Source organism: Patagioenas fasciata, chromosome 13 (assembly GCF_037038585.1).
Source record: "Patagioenas fasciata isolate bPatFas1 chromosome 13, bPatFas1.hap1, whole genome shotgun sequence".
Lineage (NCBI taxonomy): Eukaryota > Metazoa > Chordata > Aves > Columbiformes > Columbidae > Patagioenas > Patagioenas fasciata.
The window spans coordinates 11,487,742-11,514,641 of NC_092532.1; the positions used below are offsets into that span (position 1 = coordinate 11,487,742).

Here is a 26,900-nt window from a genome sequence, read left to right on the forward strand (position 1 = left end):
GGCAAACTATCCATATGAAATATGAGAATATGGAATTTATTTCCCCCCCATGGATTTTTCTTACCATTAATGAGTAGAAATGTACATTTAATTTGTAGAAAAGCAATGTAACCTACGTGCTGGAGGAACTGGAAGCAATGTTAGGTAAGTACAGTGGCGTCTGGCATGCAGCAGGAATGCTCACAGTGGAGCCTGGTTTCCACATAGAGCTGTTTGAAATCTCAGTTATCAGCATATAGTGTCAGATCAAATTCATCATAGAGAGTAGAAAAATAAAACCTTGCAATCCTGAGTGAAATTCAACCCGGTCTTCAGTGGTTTTCACATCTTTTTTTGTGGTTTGGAGCAGCAACTCTAAAACACCTCCCTGACGGGTGACAAGTAACCCGAGTACCAAGTGTTCCCATTTTGATGAAGGTTTGAATGCTCTCATCTTCTCTTTCAATCACTAAAATTGCGTTTCTGTAGCCTCCTGCATCCGAGGATCTCCAAGTGCCTCAAGAGTGTCCATGAATTCGCCCTCACAAAGCCAGAGCTGGGAGCATCATCTTTTTTTTTTGCTGTGACGGGGGATGCACGTGGGTTGAGAGGTTTGTGCGATGTGGCACAACTAAAAGTTGTCCCTTGTGGCCAGAGACCCTGTAACCCCTCAAGAGCTTCTGCTGGAGATTGCTGGACTTGTTTTGTAGAACTCCAGCAGTCTGCTTTCTGACAAGGTGCAATTTATCCACAAGAAACACAGTGACCCTGCTTTAAGGAAGTTTGAGACTGTATAGTCATCTGTTGGGATCATTTTAAATAGTTGTAACACGGTTAATAGTTGGTCACCTACTGCTGATTAAGTAAGTTTTACATTAAGTGCAGAAGCACCTTACGTTTTAAATATAAACATTTTTAAAATACGTACCTCACAGGCAACCTGCCTCTCCCTGTTTTTATACTTTAAAGCTTTGAAGTTTAGGTTGCAAACACTACAAAGATACATTGAACTACAGCAAAATTCTGAGTACTGGGAGAAGGGCTGGGGTTTTTTTTGGCATTTTGGTTATGACTCTTCTAAATACATTTGCAGATGATACAAAGCAGTGATTTGGTAAATCACCACGTTCTCAAGCACCCTGCAGTCGTGGGTTTTGCCAGACACAGCAGCCCCAGTTTGATGCAGAAATTCTTGCTGCCGTCTTGGAGCTGCATTAGACATGCACACAAAGTAGGAGATGCATCAAATGACTCACAGCTGGACTCTAAATATACTGGAAATTATATAAAATAACCAAATGTTTGCATTCCTGGTCACAGATAGATAAAAGCTGACCAGCATTAAATGTTAGCTGGGTGATCTGTGTGGAATAAGAAAGTGCTGGGCTACTAAGGGTTATGAAGATATTCTTCCTAAAGCTTAACACGGGAGTGTAATTAAACTTTTAATGGGAACAGACCTTTTCATACTGACAGCTCAAGACATGTTGTACTCATTAGCGATTACCAGGAGCTGTTTAAGACATTTGGATTTATGAAGACAGTGGCTGAACGCTTTGAAAGAGTCGTGATCACACCAAGTTAGGTGATAACAAATGCAGTCGGACACCCTTCTCCAAATAACTTACAGTCTTGGTCCTACTGAAAAGAGCATCAACCCCAATCACTTGTGAAACGAGCGGTGGGAAGACGCGTGTTGAAGGTCCTGCTGCAGGCTGTACCTGGTGCTGGACTCACGGACGGGACAGAGTGTGACTGACAGACACAGTTACAGGCAGGGGGTTGTTTGGCCCGTTTCACTCCCAGCGCGGCTCCCACGTTGCTCCCAGCTTCTCCTCCCACCTCGCCCTATAAAATCTCCTGCTTGGTTATCACTGTCGGAGGCAGGAGCTGTGCGACAGCGCTGGGCCCTGCGCTAGAGCCGAGTTTATAGTCGTCGCTGCCCGTGCTTGTCGAAGGAGACGGGAGGGATGTTTCAGGAGATGCTGTGGGAAAGAAAAGAAACAGAATTAAAATGGACTTGAGCACTGTTTTGTGCAGCGGTGCCCAAATAAAAGCAGCAAACCATCCTCTGAACCAAGGAGCAGGAGCTTAGGGGATGGAGCAGGCAGATCCATCCTAAATTCGGGCATGTTCAGGCGTGTTTTTCCTCCTGATAGGGCTCAGCGTGGGCTGATAGGTACATATCAACTTTTCTCAGGATTTTGCACTTGGGAAATGCCCCCAACTGCTTTTCAATCTCTTCTCTCCTTGTCGGAGAAGAGAACAACCTGCTGCCCACAGTTCTTCATTTAGAGAACACAGTATCGCTCTGATATCCCTTACTGCAAGCTGGTTAAAAAAAAAAATACATGATGCCAACATTTATATGGCTGGGAAATAACAAAATGTGCTACAAGAGGTAGATGACTGTAACTGGCAAAATGACACTTCTTTGTACAAGACACGGTGATTACTTGGCAGTGGCTGTTAAATTACAACTCACATTCTACTTTTTTTTTGTTTTAAATAGCATGTTCCATTTGCTACTACAGCAGACAGATGCCTGAAGACAGTCTTGTTTTCAGGCCATATTGTGTTCTGGTTGACAGCAACCGAGATGGTTTACATAGGGAAACTCTTGCCACTAATAACTGTGTGTGCTGCTTTGTGGTATTTCCCAGGGCTGCCTGTGTTCATAGAAACACGCTGTCACCAATCTTGATTTCCGTTTTTTTTTTCAATCTTGTGATGTTTAGTAGCATCTCTAAATCCCTCTGGATCATGCTATTGTATGAAAATTGCAGCTGCTTTTTTGGAAACACGTCTCCAGACTGCATAGTAAAGGAAATCAGTAGCGGGGGGCGGGGGGCTGTGAACTCTGATTCAAGTGTAATATAAATATTTGTGAAGAAATATAAAGTTTATAAATAAATGTATTTATTAAAAAAAAAATGTAAAGGTCTTTTCCTTAACTGCTTCTCCTATCCAATCCCTTTGTGATGCTGACACTAATAGCATAAGAAATGGACACATACGGTCTGGAGCGGTGTGGATCACAGAGCTCATGTTGCTTGGGAGGATGTGTCCTGGCAGCGGTTCCATGTTGAGGTTGGGAGGTCCTGACTGGTACTGGAGATCAATGGTGGTTCCTGCAGTGAAAGGGGGAAAAGACACCATTCTTTACATAGTTACCGAGAAGCCAGATGCTCTGGGACAAGTCTCTTTTTTACAGAGAATGTGGGAGACCCCTGTGGGTGGGGGTTAATGTCCTGCTCATCTTCCCTCCTGCTCAGGAATCCTCTTTGCTCTCAGCCTTCTCACCACTTAGGGACAACCTCCCAGGATGCTTGGGGTCTCAGCTAATAACTAACTGCACTCTCCATCTATGTGTGTCCCGATCACTGCTCTTATCAGGGTTTCTCATATTGTTATAACTTTTGCATATTGCTAACAAAAAAACATGTCTTCTTGCAAACTGCATCAGTTTGGTAGGTTACATAAAATTCAAGTGATCCACTGGCACCATAGAGTGTACCCCTTTCTATAAAACTGTCCCTGGGTCAGATTTTAGAATCATAGAATCATTAGAATCATTTCAGTTCGAAGAGACCTTTAGGATCATCGAGTCCAACCATAACCTAACTCTAGCACTAACCCATGTCCCTAAGAACCTTGCCTAAACACCTTTTAAACCCCTCCAGGGATGGTGACACCACCACTGCCCTGGGCAGCCTGTTCCAATGCCTGACAACCCTTTCCATTAAGATTTTTTTCCTAATAGCCACTTTTCTGGAAAGAAATGTCTTGGGGATTAGACTGGAGTGAAAAGGACCCATGTTCAAGCTGCAGTTCAACCTCAGCCTTCAAGTCCCTCCTCCCAAGACCAAGTTCCCTCTACCATACATCCTCCAGAGAAGGACGCAAACCCAGATATAAACCACACGATGGCTTTGAAATAAAACAACTTTGCTGGTTTTGCTCAGCAGGGTTCCTACCTCCCAGCAGCATCTCCTGCAGCAAGCTGTCGATCCTGGCCACACCGAAGAGCTTCACAAACTGGACCTGTTCTATCATCTGCCAGGTGATGCTCTGCAGCGGAGGCAGCAGGAGGAGGATGTCGCTGAACCGGCCTCGGGAGTCGTACTGTCGATCATTGATGTAGTCCTCCAGGTTGACCTGGACCTGGAAACGCATGTTCTTCACCTTCCCGGGCTCGCTCAGGCCTTTGCAGTCTGGGAGGGGAAAAATGAAGTTAATTCCTGGCCAGTGTAAGCAGAAAGTGTTACCCTGTCAGTTGGGCTCTGTAGAGGGAAAAGGATGCCAGAGATCCTCTGGCAATTATCTCTCAGAGTCTCCAAGTTTATCTGACAGATTAGCACTGGGCTGCCACTAAGTTATATCTCATATGGAAAAGGGAAACGGTGAGGGAATTTGGAGGGGAATTGGAGGGGAAAAAGTAAGAAAATAACAGCTTGCTTTGGGTGGTTATGTCTGACTACTGGCATTAGTGAAGATGGAGGATTTAGAAGTTGAAGCATATTTGTCCTTCCAAGGGAATGGTCTGGAATTTTCCCCTGAGAACTCTGAGTCCCAACTACTGCCACTAAATCCATGCAGGTTTAGTGTCTATATGTTGTAATTACACCCGCTGCAACATCAGATTCTTGCCTTGATTACCTGCCCCTAAACGGTGTTTGACCCATTTTTCACAGACCTCAGGTCCAGTTTTGCTTAAGCACGTAAATGCGCATTCTGGACAGGGTGAAGTGCTGGGGTTTAAAGCTTTCTGCTCCTGCCTCTCCTGCTATCTAAAACTGAGATTTCTGGCTCACTGGACCATTTCTTCCACTGTCTATAAAGAATCCACAAGCACCACATTTTAGATATCATCATACCAAAAGATTAGATATTTTGAAGTAAATTATTATATTCAAAGTAAATTAAAGTATTTAAAGGAAATTATTGTATGTCAGCATGTAACTCTATGGACATGACTACTCGTTAACATGAATGAGTTTCACTTCTGCAGAGCTTCACACTTTTTCCATTTAGATGAAATCACAGCACCTCACTGTCTCGATAATCTAAAGCTTCACTGAGATACTGATCAGACAGGAAGGTAATTTGTCAAACTCAATTTGATAACACCCTTGCTCCAGTTTACAGAAGACTCTTTATGAGCCAAAGTTCATGATGTTTGTAAAACTCCTGTATCTTGGTTTCAAATCAGTGAACACAGCAAAAAATAAGTAACGGAAGATGCTCTAACTTCTCCGTGCTAATAGATGCCAAAGACAAAAGGGCATTTTTCTGGATTTGGGATTGTTCTCCCATCTCTTCTGCAAGCTACAGGGTAACATACACCAAAGGGACTCGAGTTTTGTACCAAGAGGAGGTTTTGTGTGTGTAAAAACAGGAGTGTTTGGGCCGAAACTGGGCTGACGCAGAAACACCCGTGTTTGTGGAATGAGAATACAAGATACGATAATACAATGTTCCAAAACAAGCTTTTGTTTGCCTCTGTGTGTTTCCTGCTTCTCCATCCCATGTGGATCAGCCCTGCCCTCGGTCAGTACTGGCTGCCAGCATGATCCATTAGCAAACACCCTTGATATTTCTGGGTACTCTGAAAGGTCCAGTTCTCTGTGGTTTTTAATGCTGCTTTTTGAACTCTGACGGATGCTCTAAACTGCTGCTCAGTTGACTCATTTCGTTTATGCATAATTCACTATAGGCATATATGTCCTTAATAGTCATCTCCTTCATTTCAGACCAATGGGTTTTTGCTGAAGCCAAACTACAGAAGCAGCAAAACTCCTCTGGAGTCTGCAGAATCTCGCACATCAGTCTGGCTGGAATGAACACTTGCTAAATAGGAAAGTGTTCAGGAAAAGATCACTTCTAACATGTCCCTGCTGCATTACTCACTACAGCAGAGCCAGGGTGAAATGCTGAGGTGCTGCCCAGGGGTTTTCCTGGTAACTGGGGAGCCCTCAACTCCTTTTCTAGCCCCTTGCTAAGCAATTAGGAAGGAAGTTTACCTGGATCAAAGAAGATGATGGCTTTAAGGCAAGCGTACTCATTGTCATCGATCTGGATGTCCCGCAAGGGCTTCACCAACTCGTCCAAGATTCTGGTGGCCACACGAGCAATTTCCAGCTCTGGGCAGTGCATTGGAATGATGAAGTCATTCCCTGCAGAGACAAGAGGAATTCACTGTCAGATTTTTGCTGTAGCTCTGTGGACACGGTCTCATCCAGAAGTTACCCCAAGGCACGTTGCCAAACAGTCCCCATGCCCACGTGCAGCGGATTCACAATTGAGATGCAAGCCATAGATCTCATTCTTTGGTCCTTAATTATCTTAAGTGCACCCACATTGTACGCAGAGCCTGCTCCACGTTCTGCTCTGGTTTACCCTCTGCTGTACTTAGCATCTGTTTGCAAATGGTGTTGCATCTTTGTTTTCAAGTAAACACACCAAAAATAAAGTTCTCCTTCCCTCTTTTCTGTAAAGTGTGCCTTTCAAGGTCAGTATTCTTATTTTTACAAGAATAATCCCACCTGTGATTTCGATCACAAAAAGCTACATGAAAAGGAAATACCTATTTACACTATACTTTTTAATAGATTGTTGTGCTAAATGTTTAATCATTGATACACAAATGCCTCATTATCTGTGTCCTGGCAATTTCAGTTACTAAGACGAAGCAATGCAGTTTGAAGTGCCATTTAAATATTGGGTGTTTCTCATCCACAACTTCAAAGTAGTAAGGGAACAGTTATAAAAGTCCCACTGAATTTGCTTCCTCCTTTTTACACTTCTCCAGAGACCTTCACAAGCACTTAGTCTTAAGCCAGATGTACAGACCATGCCCAGGAGTGTAGAGAGGATTTCAGGCGGGCAGGATACTTGACAATGACTCGAGTGTGCAAATGATAAAAGCAGGAGTGTATTTCAGTGCTTTACCTAACAACAGAAAATCCGTGTATGGTATCGACCGCTTGGCTACCCCGAGGAGCAGGTGTTCCCCTGCATGGGCTCTGAGCAAGGCAACCTGGAGATGGCACAAAAGAAAGAAATAATATTATGTTTGAAAAGCAGAGAACAGAACAGTGAGCTGTGGCTGTTAGATTAAGCCAAAATTGGTATCTGCTTAGATATGTCAAGTATACAGATAAAGTACTTTCAAGAACTATAAATTATTAATATATCTTCACTTTTCAGAAGTGCTACATTCATGGCTAAGTAAGTAAAAAGGTGTTTTCAACTGAAAAAGCAAAGAGGAGCCTGAGTAATTTGAGTTCTTAGGAAATAGATGACTTTTATATTCAACTATCAGGTACCAATAAAGGGAAAACCAAACTTTTTTGACTGCATCCTCATGCAGACTGGAGCGACCAATTCTGTTATATTCTGGGTGACTCTGGCTACTTGACTTATTTTTAATTGATCGCTTGCCCTTTATTATTCTTTCTCTCCTGCTAGCTTATTGCTTTGCACAGAGTGACCTATATGTTAACATCAGGTTCTCCTGCTGAAGGTGCAGTTGGAAATTCCTATGGAAGGCGGTGGGTTTGCAGGGAAGAGGCATTTGCATTTTACCTGATCGTCGAGTGGGAGCTCACAAAACGCCGGGATGTATTTTGCCCATTCAACCAGCACCAGCAGCTGCTGCTTCATGGATTCACACACATCGTTGATGGTTGCAACCTTCTTCATAGCAATGTCCGCACTGTGCACTGGACTCAGCGATGAATACTGAAAAAGAAACAGTCCACATTGTATTGAGACCAGATCTGTGTTGGTTTGGCATCCTTGATAACAACAATTTGTTGATGACCTGGGGAGACTTCACAGACATTAAGCTCAACAGGTCGCTGAGATGTTTGCTGTTGTGTCTACACTGCCTGACCCATGGTGAAGCCTCCACGAGGTGGTGCTCGGTCCCAACACACACCCTTCCCTCCTCTGCCTCCTGCCCCGCTCTCCAGACTGGCTCAGGACAAGAAACCTGATTAATATTCCCATTCCTAGCAGCAGCCAGCAGCACTGGGGCTCTGCTTCCCATCAATCATTTAAGCCAGCCAAATGCATGAAATGCAGCTGGCATTTCTCCCTCCAGTTGCTGTCTGGGACATAAAATATCATTTCAGTCCCTAAAGAACTGAGCAGGGGTGAGAGGGTTAAAGCATAATAATTTTTTAAAAGGAAGTGGACGCATTGCTGCATGTCAAATGCAACATCTGGACCGTACGTTTCAGTGGAGAAAGGATATTTGCATAAGAATTCAAAGGATGTGCAGAGCGAAATTCATTGTGGAACATTAAATAATAAAGTAATCAGCATTAGTTGAAGCCCAGCAATTTTATTTGCTTTATTTTCTCCCTTAAAATTGTTGCCCTGGTAAAGAAGTTGCAAGAAAAGATAGAATTGGCCATACCAGAAACACTATGCTCTGAGCAGGCCAGAGTGTGCAGCCAAGAGGGATAAACTTCTGCATTCAATGGAATGAGTTTTTAGAGGTGCAGCAACAATTTTGGCTGGGGGCACAGGGGACCCAGGGTCTGCAACATCCTTCAGTCCTTAGAATTTCAGATTTTTTTTCTTTCAGGACTTTCACTGTCTGCTTTTGGATATCTCTAATGCGTTTTCTTCCCTGTGGCTCTGTGCAAGAGCCATCCAAAGGCAGAAAAAGATCCAGCTCTGGTTGGTTTAGCGAGTTCGCAAGCCCATATGGAGGACCTGAAGGCCATGTACTCATCTGGAGGGCTGTCCCCACATTTCCTACCTGCTGTGCCATGGCCTCGGCCTGGGTGAGCACGTTGATGGAGAGCGAGCCATTGTCCTCGTAGCTGCTCCTGCGGATGCTGATCCTGTCGCGCTCGTTCTGCACAGCTGAAATAAGAGTGAATGGTGGTTGTGTTAGCGAGAAACTTCCCACACAGCCCACGGCTGATGCTACTTGTGGTACCCAAACAGGAGTAGATGGGGCTTTAGTGCCTGCAAGACCCTCCACTTCTGTTGGATGCTGAAATAAGATTAAACAGGTCATTGGGGAAGGAAAAAGACCACCAGAGAGGGAAAAGAATGAGAACAAGAGCAACATAGAGAGATAAGACCATTTAGCAGTCAGAACAACCCCTGTGCAATGTTAGCTGGTCCCACTGGGTTTGACACAGCTCAAGGGAAGTCCAGGGATTTGTTGTCATCCCTTTACACTTCATACTGCTGGAGTCCTGGCCTCCAATACCCTTTTTGCCATATCCACACTGAGGACTCCTGAGGTCCTAGTCCAGCAGGATGCTCGTCAGGTTGTGTCTTGTCTTATGGCAGCGCTGGAAAAACCATCCTCTGATCCCACCTCAAAGCAGATCTAAAGTGTCCCCTGGCCCTGAGACCTCAAAGCAGATCTAAAGTGTCCCCTGGCCCTGAGACATGCAGCTGGTGTTTCCCAGGGGACATCACCACCACCCACAGGGAGCAGGAAGAGTCACCTCATTAAGGAAGCTTCAAAGAAAAGCAGTTTAAATTCACTAATTTCACCTTAAAACCTTTGTCTCAGCTTTGCCCATCACACTGCTGATTTCAATGAGCCTGTAACCCCGATGGCAACGCCAGCACACAGCTGAGGGGACAGACCAAGCCGGGCTTAGTCTCCAGCTCTCCTGGCACTTTGTGCAAATCGCTGCAGCAAATCAGCTCAGAGTGTCCCGAACTGTTAATAACAGTGACATAACACACCTTGGACACGCTACAGCAACCGCAACAGAGTGAAGATCAGCCCTGGGCTGTTTGCAAACAGAAAGGTATGGCCATGCCATGGTGAATTAGATTATAAAAAACAAGCTGATTTTTTGAGGTCCATTCCACCCTATAAACCATCCTTTTCCCTAAAGTGCAAGCCACTTCTAGTCCCATGTTCCGTCAGCTCTGCATGTTGAACATAAGTGATTTATTGCATTTCAGCAGCTGATTTTTGCAGCACAGGCTCCAAGAACTGACTCACCTCCACTGCAGCCATCAAGTAAAACAGCAGCAGAGGAAGAAAGCAGAATATAGACTTAGTCCAACCTCGTTTTCAGTGTTAGTTTCTCCCCCAGGCCCTATCACTTCTGTCCAGCAGCAAACCAACCCACACGGGGCTGGAGGAAAGAGCCTGGACGCAGACTCAGCGTTTTTCAGACAGCTCATACGTCTTGGCTACATCCAGCTCGGAAAGAGCAATTGTCAGGGCCTTAAAGCAGAGGGAGCGGGAAGATTTAGCATGTGGTGATAATGCAACACATCTCTCCTCCTTCATACAGCAATTCCAGACTCCTTTTGGTTTTATTTAGGGGGAATGACTCAGACATAGCTGTCAAAGAGCAACTCGCTCTGTGCTTTAACCCCTCGGATTTGAAACAGTGAAGTGTTGTCTCAAAAGTGGCCACCAGAGAAGACTTTTCCAGCAACCTTCTTTTGGCAGAGTCAGCAAAATAATTTCCCCATCACTCTTTCGAGACTTGGCCTCGCTGCTAGGCCTTGCTTTAGAGCAAGCATCCCCCTATGCATGGGGCACATTTATCTGAATTGATGCAAAGAAGGAGATGTGGGCACTATTTTGCACACCAAGTGGGAAAGTGGGTTGTTTTTCTTTTGCCAGCTCAGGTCCAACCACTGCTCTGTTTTCCTAACTGGCCTCTGATGAGAGGCCAACAAAGTGAAAGGGCAGAAAACAAGCAACAGTGATAAAAATCAATAACTCTCGTTATCAGCAGGAGCACGGTATTTATTTTCCAGGATTTGGGGCTCAGCCTTGCTGTTGGTCAGGACCCCACTCACTACTGAGCTGAGGGTGTTTGGGGGGATCTACTGGGATCCAGTCCCCCAAGCCATTTTACATCTCAGAGCCAACCTTGCCTGAACGGCTGCAAGAGGCTGAGTGGATGCGATAATTTGTAAGAGATGCAACACATAAACATATTACTGGAGACTTTTCAGGCTATGGATACTACATAGAGGCGACTAGACATCAATTTAGAGAAAAAATAACTACAGCCCTTAGAAGGCTCTGTTGACCTACCTCAGAAACATACATTACCCTATGCATGGGAGGGGTGATGGAAAAGGCTGGTCAGTGGGGGATCCCCACCAGTTTGAAGGTGCAGGTGGTTATAGGAACCATAATCCGTGATTAATCTTCAGGGTAGAATAACCCTCACAACTTTCTTTGGTACACCAGGAAGATGAGCAATAGCGTTGAGTAGAAGCAAGCCTGCCCAGATCCATGTCATCTCTGACGTTCTTGGAAAGTCCCCCCTTCAACCTTCTATGTCTGGTTTCTTATCAGAGGTCTGAGGGTAACAGGGATCTTTTTGCCCACTTACAAGAAAAGGTAGAAGTTTTGCCTTTCCAACTGATTTTCACATCTTTTTTTTTTATGTAAGTCCTACAAACCCAGGCAGACCTAGTCCTGTTTATCAATGACAGACTCCTTTAAGAAGCCTCAGCTTGTTTTTCTCCCTGGGTCCTTTTATGGCACATATTTCAGTGCTTCCCTCATGCTCTGATAAGCTCAATCTTCAAGTGTAAGTGGATGGTACAGACTGACTTTCTCAAGGTGATTTGGGTGTTATCGCTGAAAGTACCCAAGACGTGATGGAATTAGGTACGAAAGGGAGTTAATGTTTTACCTGCCACAGAAATCAATCTATTACTGTGTGGTAATTATATTGCTGTATTTATCATGCTTGTAAAAGGGAAGGGATAGGTCACTCGTGGTGAGGCATCGAGAGTGCTGGGGCTCAGATGTGATCCTGACTTTGCAGTCAATAAAACTTGTAGGAAGGACTAAAATCCCGGTGCTGGATCCCACTGCCTCCCGGGGGCTACTCTTTCCAGGATACTACTCGCAAAAGCTTTGCTGGTCTGTTTTGTTTTGTTATTCAGAGCAAGCCTGGACCCTTTCTCCATGAACGCATCAGGGATGCTGGCGGGCGGGCAGGCTGCGGAGCACGCACAGCGGCTCTTGAGCAAACAGCGGTGTGTTTGTGGGATTGCAACAAACCCGTGTTTCCCAAACATTTTGTCCTTGCTGCCTTGCCACGTAGGTACAGGGCCTGTGATGAGGAACCTCCGGGGAGTCCAATAAATACAGGCACAGGCATTGATTGGAAGGGGATGGCAGCAAACCAGTAACTTTCCACAGTAACTGCAAAGGGTAAATCCCTGCCTACATGAACATTACCATTTCCATTATTATTCCATGAAAAAAATCCTCATTTCATGCATGCGGAGTTGGAAAAGTATTAATAAATGTCATAAAGAGAGAGCAGGAGGAGGAGGAGGGAGAAGCGAGTGCCCCAGTGCAGTAGCAGCATTCACCAGTGCTCACAGTTTCTGTCTCCACCAAGAGATTTTCCCCTTCTGCTGCCTGATTTATTTATATGCAAGCTACGTCTGATTTTGCAGGTGTGCAATTTTTTTTTATTCGCAAACAAATCCCAGTGGTACATGAACATTTAATCATTTCACAGGCTTCTGGTCTGATTTATGACTATCACAAAGTGGGGAAGATCCTTTACCTTTCCCATCCATCTTTGCAATAAACTTCAGTCTCAGCCTTCTAAAAGATGGCAGAAGAGATGTGCAAACAAAAGGTATGAAACAAAGAGAGGTCCTGTGAAACACCAATAAAACTGCCCTACAAACCTGTCTAATTTAACAAAAATAAATTTTAAAAATAGCCTCCAATCCTCCCATTGTGTTGTGGCCATAAGTGATACAATAATTATTTTTACTTTTGTGTAAAACTTAATGAGTTCATGTACATTCAGAAATTACTCTAAAGGGGATGAGAGGTTAAATATTAACCCCTCTTTTTTCTTTTTTTTCTTTTTTTTTTTTCCACCAGCAAACTGATTCCTGATATTGCAGAGCCTACATGTCAAAAGGCTTCCAAAAGGCTTCCAGCTTTTCAGACACTCCACTCCATGTGAGCAGATGATCCGGCTCACTTGAAAAATCACACCCTGCTACTTTATCCAAGGTTGAATATGATCTCAGTCAGATGCTAAAATTAGTATCCTGCTGTTTTCTTTGGATGTTTAAGTACCTGGTGCACTCCTCATTCACTGATGCTGTAGTGACCAAAAACCTGCCCAGTAGCTTTGCTCTAAATGATAGCAATCAAACCTTGTCATGTGTAAAGAGGGAAAATCAGAGGGAACAGCCAGAAAACTCCCAGAACCCTATGGCACAGTCCAAGCCTGAACCACAAAACGAATCTCCTGTAAAAATCTTAAATCCTGATCACAGTGGTGTTTCAGGAGACAAGAAGGGATTTGTTTTCAAGTAAGCCTTTTCCTCTCCCCTAGTCCCAGCTTTGATGATTGTTTACCTGTGGTTATTAAAGTGAATTATTAATACAAAAAATGTAATTTGGATAGGAGCATTTCTAAATGAGCTAATTTCTAGGAAATCTGGGGACTGGACTTTCCACAAGACTCAAGTTTTGACCTTTTTTGCTCTTGCTGGTGTCGATGGAACCTGGATCCCATCTGAAAGCACAAGCCTGGAGGCGCAGGGCTCATGTGTGGGACAGTCCTGGTCCTTTCCAAAAGAAGGATCAAATTGAGATTATACAATCTAGAAGATGCTACTGATGCTTTTCTCAACATCTTCTGTCCAGCTGCCCCACACCTATAGTGAACCTACAGCCTGACTGCACTGTGATCCCAGGAGCAGCCCATGCTGAGACCCTCAGCCCTGCACCTACACCACTGCCCCTGTAGACAGCCAGTTTAAAGCTAGCTTGGGTATTTGCATCAGATGGCTTTTTTTTTTTTAGGTAGAAATTTCACTTTGACCATGCCAGCTAATATAACCACCTTCAATCTTTTATGCACTAGAGTTGTTTCCAACAGGGGAAAAAGGAGAGGAAGAAAGACCCAAATGTGTCCTGTCATGTCTTACAACACAGAGAGACAGGAGAAAAAAAAATTAAAATCACTGTGGATCCAAAATTCCAGTTTATCTGTTAGTTTTGCTGGGGAACAGCAAGTATCCCATATTACACACAGACTTGGTGAGCAGTGGGTTGGTGGGACATTGTAAGTGGGGAGTGTGTAAGGGTAACACAATCCTACCAACCCCAACACAGGTGTGTTGTCACAGACAGGCTGGGAAAAGGATTGTTTCCAGCTTGTTCCCTTCTACTGTGAATAAACAATGCTATCACCACACCCTGGAAAGTCTGATTGCTGTTATATGAGTTGGTTGAAAAGTGCTGTGTGAGAAAAAGTGTCACACTCTTGCATGCCAATGCTGGGACAATGGGACACATGGAGTGTGGGTGTCCCAGCTGTGGTCTCCCAACATGAATCGATGCACACCACCAAAAAATTATGCACAATCATTTGTATCATCCTCATATTGCCCTGTCCCAAGACACAGTTTCTCTTTTTCCCTAATGCTTCGCAATACTGTTTAATATTAATCAAGAACCACCCTAAAGTAAATAATTGTGTTCTTTTTGTGCACACAATTGTGCAAGAAAATTTATTTTGCAGTCCTGCACACATGCTTTGGATACAGCCCTGGTCAGTTAAGCTAATTTCTGCAAAGCAGTTGCTCAAGGTGCTTTAAAATCTTCCTTACCAAACACATGAGCAGTTTGTGAGCACACAACCTGACTGCACTCATAAAAAAGTTTCAAAGAATGTGACTATGTGGAACTTGAAATGAGTCATCTTCCATTGAGCTGCAATCAATAATGAAGGCATGAGCCACGGTTTTATAACTTCTACCATAAATCCGATAGAAATCATGCTTCGGCTCAAAGAATGGAGCTGATAACCGAATCTCAGCCTTTCCAAGCTGCGGAGCTTGCTGCATCGGCAATTGGCTCCATCCCCATCTAGAACTGACCAGATATGCTTTATCACTTGGAGGGCTATTTTTTTTTTCCTTCTGCTGTATTTACTTTATTTTTCCTAAATCAAACCAACAGGCAGTTTTGCTACATCCATGACCAATGCCAAATTGCAAGACACCCTTGTTCTCCAGGAAAACATGCGGTCAGAAGGTTGGAAAGATTTTTTCATCACCAGTGAAATCCTATGAATTACCAGAAAGGAGTGACAAATTTCCCCTTGGTTTCAGTAGGACTGTGATTTCACCCTGTGGGTGAGGGGTGTTAAGCTCGGTGGCATGGAAAGAAACTCTCAAGTTCCTTCCTAGCTCCCTCACCCATAAGCTGTCGGTGAGTTGGAAAACAGTACAAATGAAGGGCGAATAGTGCTGCAACCATCACCTGCACATTGATGGGACGTACCACTTAGTGTGGGCTGAGCCTCCACTTTGCTGAGCACTTGGCGTACAAAGTCTCTGTCCAGAAAGCTTGAAGTAAAATAGTATAATCCAAGCTCTCCCACTACACAAACAGTGAATGATCAGAGATCAGAAATGCTGCAATAGGTCCCAAAATTTCCCATGGAAGCTGGCTGTAAGGCATTGAGGCTGAAGTTAACAGAAGTGTGTTTTCTCTTGTTTAGCATTAGGCACTTTCCTTTAGTGCATTGGAAGGGTATTTCCCAATGGTCACTGATACCTAAACACTCTACAGTGCTCCACCTCCCTCTTAACACAGCCAGTGGGAAGGACAACAAAAGGCATCAGCCAATATTGGATGTGCCATGGAGGAGCAGCTCTTGTACCAAAAGACATTGTCCTAAGGGTTGTACCAAGATAGCCAAGTCAATCACCAAACGCTACTGCACGGTAGCCAACTGTTGGCATTTATGGGATTGACAGTGGCAGGTCCTCGCTGAGATTGTCACAGCTGGGATTAGGAGTCACACTAGCAGGTGGGTGGCAAGGGAATTCCTGTTGTGAAACAATCAGAGGCTGAATAAATCCTGAAGAAACCCATCCATTTCCCAGTATAAACATACTCTCATGAGACCGCCTCCCAGAATGGGTGACTGTTGTCACAAGGCTCTAATTGCAGTTCACATCTGATAAGAAATCTCTCACTGCAACACATGAGCATCATCTCCTGGAACCAGGGCTGCTGCTCTCTCCCATGCTCTGCGGTGGGAGTAGGGCCGGAGTCAGCAGCAAGCAGTTTTGAAATGTCTCTTTGCACCTACCTTCTTTCTTCATGCCAGCTCTGAAGCACTTCTTCAGCCTGCAGTACCTGCACTGGTTCCTCTTGTCTTTGTCTATTACACACTGTCGGCTGAACCTGGGAGGAGATAAGAAACAAAACATGGAGCAACCAGCCTGGCATCAGCACCCCACTCACCCTGAGCAACCCCAAATAGAGTCCCAGATCTCACTGATTTGAACCCTGAGAAGAGCCAAAGGTTTGCAAGAAACGGATTGAATCAACGTTGGCTTGGCCCAGCTGCTCATCTTCCCCACCGCCATTCCTGCCAGCTGGGAGTGCAGCCATTTCAGCCCACCCACCCTGGGAGGACTGTGATGGTTTTGGCTGTGAAATCGTGACTGTGACTCAAGTTGTGCTGGTGCCTGGCAGTGTAGGAGCTCCATCTCCCACTTTCAAACGGTTGTTGGGTGTTCATCACTGGAGCTTGTTTGATCCGGCTTGTTAACATGGCTCCGCTTTGCATAGAATAATGACACTATGGACCACAAGCCCTTTTGTGTCTGCAGCCTAGTTCTGAGGCATGTGGCTTCATAATTCCTCTTCATTTCAAAGGGGTATTTAGGAACCTATGTGCTGTTCTAGGGGTGGCCCATGTAGACTTTGCAGCTCTTGCCATGGTGGGTGAAGTGATAGAACAGGAATCTGTCACACAGAGAGGAGGTGGAGTAGGTTACTCCGGGGCCATCATCAAGTGGTAAAAGCCGAGGCATTTTTCTAGGCTGGTAAGAAGCCAAAGGTACAAAGAACCCAAAGACTTTCCAAGGAATTCACGTCTGCGATAAACAAAAGCGCTCTGAGCTGGGTTAAATACAGCGCAGCTCACCAAATAAGGATTTGCAGACAAGCAAGCGTTTGCCATTTGCTTGGCTTCAATTCTGTGGATCTTCTCTGAGCTGCCAGATATCACAGAGATTCATGGATTTCTGGGGAGGGGCAACAATTCCTCTCCCAGGAGACTGAGAGCCAAAATTTCAAAGAAAATAATAGTAGCTGTTCCCTGCTCCTGCAGGAATCCCACAGTTCCTGCGGTGGGCACCATGTGGGTGGACACTACTGTCACCCTGGGTGTCTTTTGTGGTTGGTGTGTCCTGAAGTGATAAGGACCCCAGAATCATTTTGAACAAACAGGGTGACTCGCATTGCAAAAATTTAGAATGTTCTTAAAGGAGGAAGAGCTCTGGAACAGAAAGAAAACTTCCAGGTTTTGATTAGAGATTGAGGGCTTAAACATATTCAGGATTTCTTCCCCCTTCCTCCTGCACTAAAATAAACGCCATTTTTCTAAGGTCAATCAAGATAGCTGTGAAATAATTCATAGCCTCCTCTTGGTAAAAAAAAATTCTCTCAATGTATACCTGTGTGCCAAAGTGGACATGAATCATCACTGGTCCATGCTAGATTCTCAGAATGATTGTAAAATCACTACTTATATGTCGGCATACATAATTTATCAATTTCAAAACAAAAATGGAGACACTGTGGGGGAGGTGGATGCTTTGGAGGTGACAGGTTCTTGGATGGTCATTGCTTTTTACCAGGAAAATCAAGAAACACTGCATTTGAGATGAAATCTCTGGAGTTTTGGTCCTTTGCCTCCTTGGCTTTCCCTTGCTGGGCTGTGATAAGGTTATGGTGTTGCTCTACACCCAGAAGCTGTATTTACGTATTATACACCCCAGTCAAACCTCCGGTCTGTAAATTCCCCTTGATTTACACTGTGGGGGAGGCAGTGATGGTGACCTCATGAAATGGATCGCTCAGTGTCACAAAAAGTGTCAGAGTCCAAGCTGAGATAGGACTTAGCTTACTCCTTAGCATTCACCTCATGGTAATTCAGTATTTGGGATAGGGGCCCCATTTTACAACCTGACCCCCACCCCAAATCATTTACAGTGTCAATAAATTGTATTTATTTAATGCAGAAGGGGCAGGTACCTGCAGGAATAGATGTGGTTCTTGCGGACACTTCTCCTGAAGAAGCCTTTGCAGCCATCGCAGCTGGATGCCCCATAGTGTTTGCCGGTCGCTCGGTCCCCACAGATGGAGCAGAGGGAGCTGATGCCGCTGGTGAGCAGGTTGGTGTTTGCTGATTCTGCTGTGATGGCCTCTGCGGGCAGAGAACAGGGACCATTAGATCCCTCTGTGATAAAAAGCAGAATCAGCAAGTTACTTTTTTTAAGCAAAGCACACACTGACCCAGCCCCCCCACCACACACGCATGTGCACATGTAGCATGTGTTGTTAGTAAAGCTTCCAGATTGATGGTCATGTTCTTCTCAACCTCAACTGGGAGTAACTCTGTTGCTTTGCTCCAGTGAACAGAGAGATTTCAAGCTGCACAACCCAATAGGCTCACAAGAATTTAACTATTATCCCTACTTTTCTTGGCAGATGCAGAGAAACCTTACCTGGATGTGAGATATATGCTTTTGAGGCACGGGGAACCACCTCCCCTGTTAGACACCTGAAGAACATGGAGCAAAGCTGGTGCCCACAGAAGAGAGTGGAAAAAACATCATTAACTTGAAAAAGTAGAAAGCAATGACGAGACAGAAGAGGCAGGAAGGATGGACTACTTCATGTACATGAAGAGGTGTTGGAGATAAAAGGCTGTTCTTGGATGCTCCTCTGCAGCTGGAGGGCAGAGACAGCAGCTCACACCAGGGTCACTTTAATTCTCCTAAGTCCAGTTTCTGCTCTGAATTGCCTGTTGAGGAGGCTCATTGCTTCCTACTGGAAAGCAAGAGCAGTGCAGGAAGACGGACCTTCTAAATTAAGAAGCTAAAATTAGGTCATATGAATGCCCTCTGTCATGTCCTCTGTTTGCACCCACTCATTTGGGGCAGGAATAGCTCTGCCCCTGCCTGACCCGTGTATACACTGCTGAAAACTTCTCTTTAAACTTCTCCTTTGGCCATAACCACCAGACTCACTGCCCTCTTAATACTCCTAATTCGAGGCACAACTCAGGGAAGGAAAAAAAAAATAAAAAAAAAAGGAGCCATTTGAGAAGATGCAGATGACAGTGTTTACATCCTGATGAGAGAATAAACGTTTGTGGAGTCTGCCCTGACCTGGGCACTTGCTGCAGGATGATTTTATGTATTTATCAAACCTCTGGGAGCATGTTCGTTGCTTCAGAGGAGCCAATCTCGTGCTACAGTGACCTCAGCAAAGTCTTTGGGACAAGACACATCCCGCCTTGCAGAGGAGACGGGCAGTGATGAGAAAAGCTCAGCAGCTGTTATATTGAGCAACAACAAATCTTAGAGAAAATTACTCAAAGGGGAGGAACTGCCATCCGATCTGGATAGTCTAGAGAAAGTTTTCTAACGCATCATGTGCAAAAATAGCTTTGGGTAATCCACGCACAACATGCATATATAGAGAGAGTGGGCTATTTTTGTATATGAATACACATCAAAAATTTACAGTGAAAATATTCGCTATGCAATGAAAATTTTAATCAAAAGCCAAAAAAAAAAAAAAAGCTAATAGAGCTTTAGTTTTTTAGAAAATGTAAGTTTTTTAGCTAAGACTTCACAAATGCAAAGGTCAGACTTCCTTTCACTCCTTCAAAAACACCCCTTTTGATCTGTATTTCACCTTCTAACATATGAATGAATAAATAGGTTGTAGTGAGACTGGGGCAACATCACAAATAAGAATGACAGTGTCAAAATCATTCTTAGGTCATAATGACAGGAACTGAGTTTTACCTGTTCCCAAAATGCATTTAATATGCTTCCAGCCCTGATATTTGTCAGTAAGTGGCACTTGGGGCCTTTGGGAACATTGTCTGCATCTGAGGTGCTTAATGGTAATTTGCATTGATCTTTAGAGGTTTTTTTTACATAGATTCTTGATTTTATTTTGCTTGATAACTCAGTATTCAATGATCTGTACTAGAATATACTTCCAAGGGGAACTGTACCGCTAAACATTCATGCATATCTTGCTCCATCTATTCTTTTGAAGGAACATATTACCATAAACAAATGTGCTGAGTGTCCTGAATTTCATTCACAAACTGCACAAGAAAAATAAAGATAGGAAGGCTAATTTTCTCTTCTCTCCACTCATGCTTTCTCTACTGACTTCAGAAGAATGAAGGAAAGGTCATATGGTTTGGGTCTCCAATGGAGCCTTCATCCTTCAGCTGGGTCCAGATTGCAAACCATTCCTGATGCTGGAAAACATTTACTCACCAGAGAAGACTTTTTTCCCCTTTTGTGAGTAGGACATGTGAGGATCTGCTTGCTGATTTAAGGAAGAGATTAATAATCTGGTCTTAAACCAATTATAACTGGAGGAAGGACCACCAGTACTGAGCATGTAAGGTCCCCATGGAAGGTACAAAACCAAATTTTGACCTCAGTTGTACCCATGAAAACACAGACAAGCCCATAGGCTACAACTGAGCTGGGTGGCTCTATGTTAGGGCAGATACTTAGCTAAAATTTCAGTCCCTGTGAGGCAGTTACATGTCCTTTTCAGCTTAACTGAACATGAACAGAAATTTCAAAAAAATAAAGAAAAGCCCTGAGCCCATACGCACATGTTAATCATAATGATAAATTTTAATTACAAAGTCCTGTCGCCAACTAAGGATGAGTTCCAAATGAGAACTAACTCAGAGAAGAGCAAAGGCACAAGCAATATTGTGTGCATCAGAAGACTGTTTCGACATGACTCTCAAACCTAGCCAGTATTTGGGGAATGTCTGGGTTTTTCCTGGCCTGGTCACTGCTAGGAAAGGCAGAGGAAACCAGGATCCCCGCCAGCACAGTTGCCTGCCTGTGAAATCAGCTGAAAACTGTAGACCATGTAATTCAGCCCTGTCTGATACAAGATGATAACCTGCTCAGAGCTTCATTTATCATTTTTTACCTCTTTGGAGGGTTTGGCACCTGGAGCTCAGCACCACATCAAGATGGGCTTGAGGGCTGCTGGGATAGACCTGGTCAGAGTGCGGTTGGCTCACAACAACTGAAACAAGCTCACAACTGTCCTCACCACCCTGGTGAGAGATGCTCAGACACGTATCTGTGTACAGATGCTTATATGGTATATATGCTATAACACAATGGTCCCTAATTCATGTCCCAGTGTCTGAAATTTATCCTGGAGAGATGCAACTGGAGACATTCTCCAAGAAGAGACCAAATATCACCTTGTGTGAGTTGCAGGCTGAACTGAAGACCCATGGTTTTGGCCAGACTCCTCGCTAGGACTGTCACAGATGCTGACTGGCAGAAAAATCTGCAGTTTCAACCATCTTTTGTGAGTTATGTATGAGCAGCATGCAGATCAGGAACTACAGCCTACTTAATGCTGGTCAGAATATCCCAGTGGCTTCACCAGCCTTGGGGTCAACCAAATCCACAAATGAAATACATACAAATTTGTGTTATCTACTGCCTCTCTATGTCAGTCATTACCTAACCAGGGGTGAAATGAAGATGACAAGTTTTACAGTGATAAGAAATGGCAGTGAAGGTGCTCTCAGTGGGGATGCTGTTGGGGAATGACACCTGGCTTCCATTAAGAGCTGGAGCTTGACCCCTCTAAACCTCTCTGCTGCTTTTCCTTTCCATTGTTTTACTGGTTACCAAACAGTTCAAGGCAGTTTCCATCTCTTCTGAATACACATTGTATAGAAGAATTACTTTCCAATACTTTCCAGAATGGCTTTTGCTCTTATCTACCCAGAAATCCAGGCCAGTCTCAGTGCACATAATCTGCAGTTAACAAATCCCCAAATTACATGTGCTGGACTGGAAGGTAAAGAGATCATAAATGCAGCTTTAGGGCATGTACATGCAGTCAAACTTCGTGGCCAAAGCCAGCATTGCGAAACTTGCGCACACAAATGTAGGGCTGGAAAGGGGCTGGCACTGAAGCCCTGTTCACGTGCAGGTCAGCCGCTTTCTACATCAGCAAATAGAGGGGGAGTTTTTGAGCTATAAAACATAACTTTGATTTAGTGTTTCCAAATCATAGAGCAGCAATGATGGAGAGGCCGACCAGAGAGGTCAGAGCTCCTCGCAAGCACGTGTGCAGCTGGAGGGGTGGTCAAGATCTGTCAATCTATCTTTGATGGCTTTTTCATGGTCTGAGTTGGGTCAAATTGTGGCAGGGCTGGGAATATTTTTTCCACCAATGTTGTGTCAAAGTTCCAGGAGCCACCGTGGTGTTGGAGCGCTGAGATGGGAAAGCAAGCACCACCGTGGGAGAAAGTGTTCTTTGACACTCGACTAAAGAATTAGTGCAATATTTCAATAATGCTTCATATTTTAAGCAAAATGACAACTCAAACAAGAGCGTGAGGAAATGGGCATTAGCAGCACATAAAAACCAAGTGAGAATATGGCTTGTAATGCCAGCCAAGGTAAAGGAAACAAGTCTGTACAAAATGGAATATTTTCTGCAGTTACAACACATATTTTATAAAGGAAATACAGGATTAGCATTGATTTTTGTTCATTTCCTTTTGCTATTCTTTCTATTTAAAACAGACCATTTATTTATACTCCTCCACTCCCATAATGGACTCTATTCTTTATTTTGAATTAGTCTTGAAATATTTGGCAAACTACGGGCTACTTAAAGATGGAAAATCCAAAATATATACCTACGTAAACCTCCAAACAATAGCAGGTTCCTGAAACAGAAAGCTTAGCACTGGAAGTGCTTCACATCATTAATCAACCCAAAATGTTGATTAAATAATATTACAAAAAAGGAAATGGGTTTAAGTAAGCATGATCTTTAAAAATATTCTAATTTTCAATTTTAAAATTGTTTAGAATGTAACAAACAGTCCTGAGCCCATTAAAATAAATATTGCACCCTTTCTTGTTTGTTTTTATATAGAGGGCAAAACTGCCATTAGATTGAGTAGGGGAAATAATACAGAATAATCTTGCATAATGGGAAATATACATCTTAAAACAACTCAGTCTCTTTTAAAAAAATCCCTAAAACTATATTATTTCTCGATTCTAACAACTTTAAAAATATTTCTGAAACTACAGAATATCTGTGTGAACTGTTATTTTGCATTATCTATGGGGACTGAATTCAGCTGGTTAACAATATATTTCCATATATGGACATTTCAGGTCTTTTTTGAAGTTATTTTTACAGACTGTAGAAGAGGACACTTACCCAAGACAAACAAGCTAATTTCAAAACAGCTAGTTCCTGCGAGAACTGGTTACTTATTAACAGCTAGATAAATAACACAATACCGATCCAGATAAACTTCAGAAAAAACTCAACCTGTCAGTTCTACTACATGAAACAACAGAGTCCCAAACAGGTTTTGGCAGTTAATTTGCAAAATTATTTTGAATTTTGAGGAAATTCATACCACTCTAGAAAGTGAAAAATATCTTGGTGTTCAACAGCAAGTGACAAAGAAAAACATCTGTGTTAAATAACATTTCTGGAGTAGGATGGCAGATGGAAACCCTTCCACAAGAATAACGTCTAGTCTATCTGTAACTGGCAAAAAACAAAATATACCAAAAATCTTTTATTTAGGGACAGGCAGAGCTCTTATTGAAGTCAACATGAAATTCAAATTTCTTTGGGTCTTTTAACTTGTCCCCTGACATCCCCCCCACGTCCCGCAATAAGAAGTCTAATCATCTTAAATTGTAGGTGATAGCCCTACTGAAACTCTGATTTCTTTTGATGAGACAGCTAAAGAGCAAACGTGAGACCCCAAAAATCCCATCTTAATTTCACTACGCTTTTTAACAATTTAAACAAAACGCTGCCAAAATTCTCCAAACACATGGCTAACATTGGAATCTCATTTGATTATGTGGTTGGTTTCATGCTATATGACCAAAATGTCCTTTATTTTTCACAGAGTGAACAGTTAATTTCACATAATACTTTATTTGCTTTATGCCTGGGTACTTTTGACTATTCAAAATCTAAATATGCAATATGCTTTAATTCTGTGAACAAAGCGGAAGTCTCTGCACATAAAAACACACACCTCGCAGTCAAGTTCTTTGTGCGCTGTTAAGGTTTTTAGACCATCTTGATAGCCAGAAAAAAAATAGAAGGCTACTAACAATTTGGATGTTGCTTCTCAATTTAAGTAACTAGGAACAAGTGAAATATGGCGCATGGTGTATTTTCTGAATAATAGACAAATGCCGTTGGATATGGTATTTTTTTCCAAGGATTAAATGTGAACTTAAGTCATGTATGCAAACAAGACACACATTATAAGGAAGAAATGTAATAACTCCTTGCATAAGCCATACAGGGGGACAAACCTATGGTATTCCATTAAGAGCTCCACCAGCATCTGCAATACCTTATGCACACTTCAGGACAGGACACTCAGCCTGCCAAGGAAAGGAACAGCTCAAAATAGGACCGACTAGTGAAGCGGTTCCGTTTCAGCACAAACACAACTGCAGGTTCAACACCAGTTGACAGGTCAGCTGCTTAAATGTTACCCGTTCCACCCTTTGCCCCACACCTCCTGCCTGACTTTCCCAGGTGTTCAGCTTTAGAACAAAGGTAGCGGACATTATTCAAGAGGAAACAAACAGAAATCTCACCAGTGTTGTTGGGGAGCACCCGAAGGTTGTCAAATTCCAGCATGGTATAAGAGGAGTCCAAGGAGTCAACATAATCTGGCATATCCATGTCCATGATGGACTGACAAAGCTTCATTATTACTTGTCAACAGTGAGGGAAGCGGCAAAGAACAGCCCTGCTGTCAATCACGGCCAAGGTTTCCTCTGCAAAGAGAGACACCCCAGTCCTCGCGATGACAAATCATTACCCAGCTCTGCCCGCAGTCCCCTCCCTGTGCCAGGAGAGAAGGGACGGGGCCGTTCCCTCCCGCACATGCAGTCCCCTCCCTTCCTGGGGTGCATCTGTGCTCTCTTGGTCCTGATAATGTGATGTAGATAAGGCCTAGGCTCGAATGACTTGGATTGCATCTTTGGGTCAATATAGCCCGGTTTATGGCTGTTCCTGCACAAATATTTTGAAAAGGGCTGTGGAGAGTTGTTCACACACATGCACTGCTCTTCCAGGGCAAAGCGGTGGTCATGTCCAATAACACCCGTGCCGTTGTCACCTTGCTCAGCTACCAGCTCTTGGGAAAAGGCCAAATGATGTCACTTAAAAGTGGTCAAGACAGTGAGTCAGTATCACCACTGCCTGAAGACCATCAGGTGCTGACAACCTGAGGCATTGCCATGAGATATCAATAGTCCTGCACAACAATTACGCTACTGGAAGGAAAACATGAGATTTCATTACAGCTGTGTGCATGGTTTCAACTTGCCCTATAGGCAGAGGGGAGGTGACTTCTCCCACCCAGCATCCACCATCCCTGTCACCTGTGTCTTTCCCTCCAGACTCCAGACAGCCCGTCTCCCAGAGCGCCCATTGAGAAAGAGCTCGGTTGTGGTTGTGAGTTGTTAGGGCAGAAAGTTTTAAGCAACAGCAAGTGATGAAAATGGAAAAGGCTGAAAAGAACCGGTTAGACTCCCTTGCAGATGTGTGGTGTTGCATTTCACGCTGACCCTAGCCCAGCTTTTCTGGGAAAGGCCCATGCTATGGAAGTACAATTCCAGTTTTCCCCACAGGACTGTGGTTTGTTTTTTAATTTACTGAATTTCGCACAGAAGTTCTTTCCTTGGTAAGACTCATGAGCTGTACTGCAGAAGACTGGAAATAAAATACAGCCATACAAAGTGATACAGCTCAAAGTACTTGGTTTATTCCTGGTTTAACCTTCCAGATGCCTTCCCTGACATTACGATTCCCTCTCCAGTGACGTTTGTTTGTGTCAGAGGGCCTTTCCTTTCCATGAGCTGTTCTGTGAGACCCAGTTCAACATCCTGTTGAATCTGGGAGGAAGAGTCTTGAGAAATAGGCAGATGTTTTGCCAGAAGAGGAGCCTTGGCCAAAAGAAGAGGACTGCCAGACTGCCTGAACTCTCACTGAACCAAAGAGCAGGGTGGCCCCATGTATCTGAGCAAACTCCAAATAGCAAGAAATATGCCAAAACTGAGTTTTGAAATGTCTTAGATGTACTCATTTTGATTTCATCCCCATTTTACTTTTTTTTTTTTTTAATGGATTTTTCCATATCCTGAGGACTTTCAGAAGACATTGCAATTGGTTATCTCTCGATAGGCTTTTCCCCTATAAAGATTGGGTGCAGAAAACCTCAGCTTTATTTTCTTATCATTTCTGGGGTATAAAATAATTTCATGTGCCATAGATACTTTTTTTTTCACCCCTTCTTTCCTTTTTTAAGAACATGTTGCAACTAGTGGTGCACAAATGACTCCTTGGTTAGATAAGATGTTATGTTTTTATCCTTGGACTATGGCCCCAGGCTTCCAGTAATGCCAGCATCAGCTAAGTTAGCGTCTGATTAGTTGTGCTTGCCTCTTACCCAACGTCAGTCTTGATTATGCCTATTAATCTGGTACATTCTTTTAACTGAGCTATGGGCAGAATCCTGCCTGATTCTCAGCACTCTGCTACTATCACAGCTAAGAGTTCTCATATTTCTACAATTCCAGTTTGGGTTTTTTTTATGGGTTTCTTACCTTTAAAATAGTCGTATTTGTATTCACCATGCTTTTGGGTAGTTGTAGTCAAGAGAGATGAAATTTGGGCTCCTGCCCTGGTATCGTTTGGTTTAGAGATCCCTCAGTGTTCTAGATTTTTCCATCTGACGTGAGGGTTAAGGCTTACTTCCAAAGCAAGCAGGGCTGCAAGGATGCGC

General features: G+C 43.6%; 1 protein-coding gene across 3 annotated transcripts; it reads right to left on the reverse strand.

Annotated features, from left to right (window-relative positions):
* Positions 1-15: 15 nt before the first annotated feature.
* Positions 16-26,816, reverse strand: LOC136107185 (hepatocyte nuclear factor 4-beta-like). Of its 3 annotated transcripts, none has more exons than XM_071814173.1 (11): positions 26,722-26,816; positions 24,706-24,888; positions 18,050-18,254; positions 16,095-16,189; positions 8,753-8,859; positions 7,567-7,722; positions 6,931-7,018; positions 6,003-6,155; positions 3,957-4,193; positions 2,997-3,110; positions 16-1,964 (listed from the first exon to the last, which is right to left on the reverse strand). In XM_071814173.1, the coding sequence occupies exons 2-11, from the start codon at positions 24,818-24,820 to the stop codon at positions 1,828-1,830; spliced, it is 1,407 nt and encodes a 468-aa protein (XP_071670274.1). In that variant the 5' UTR covers positions 24,821-24,888; positions 26,722-26,816; the 3' UTR covers positions 16-1,827. The 3 variants fall into 3 exon arrangements, with proteins under 3 accessions (XP_071670274.1, XP_065704125.1, XP_065704124.1); XM_065848053.2 differs by having other exon boundaries at positions 18,050-18,221; positions 26,722-26,815; XM_065848052.2 differs by lacking the exon at positions 26,722-26,816 and having other exon boundaries at positions 24,706-24,926.
* Positions 26,817-26,900: the final 84 nt, after the last annotated feature.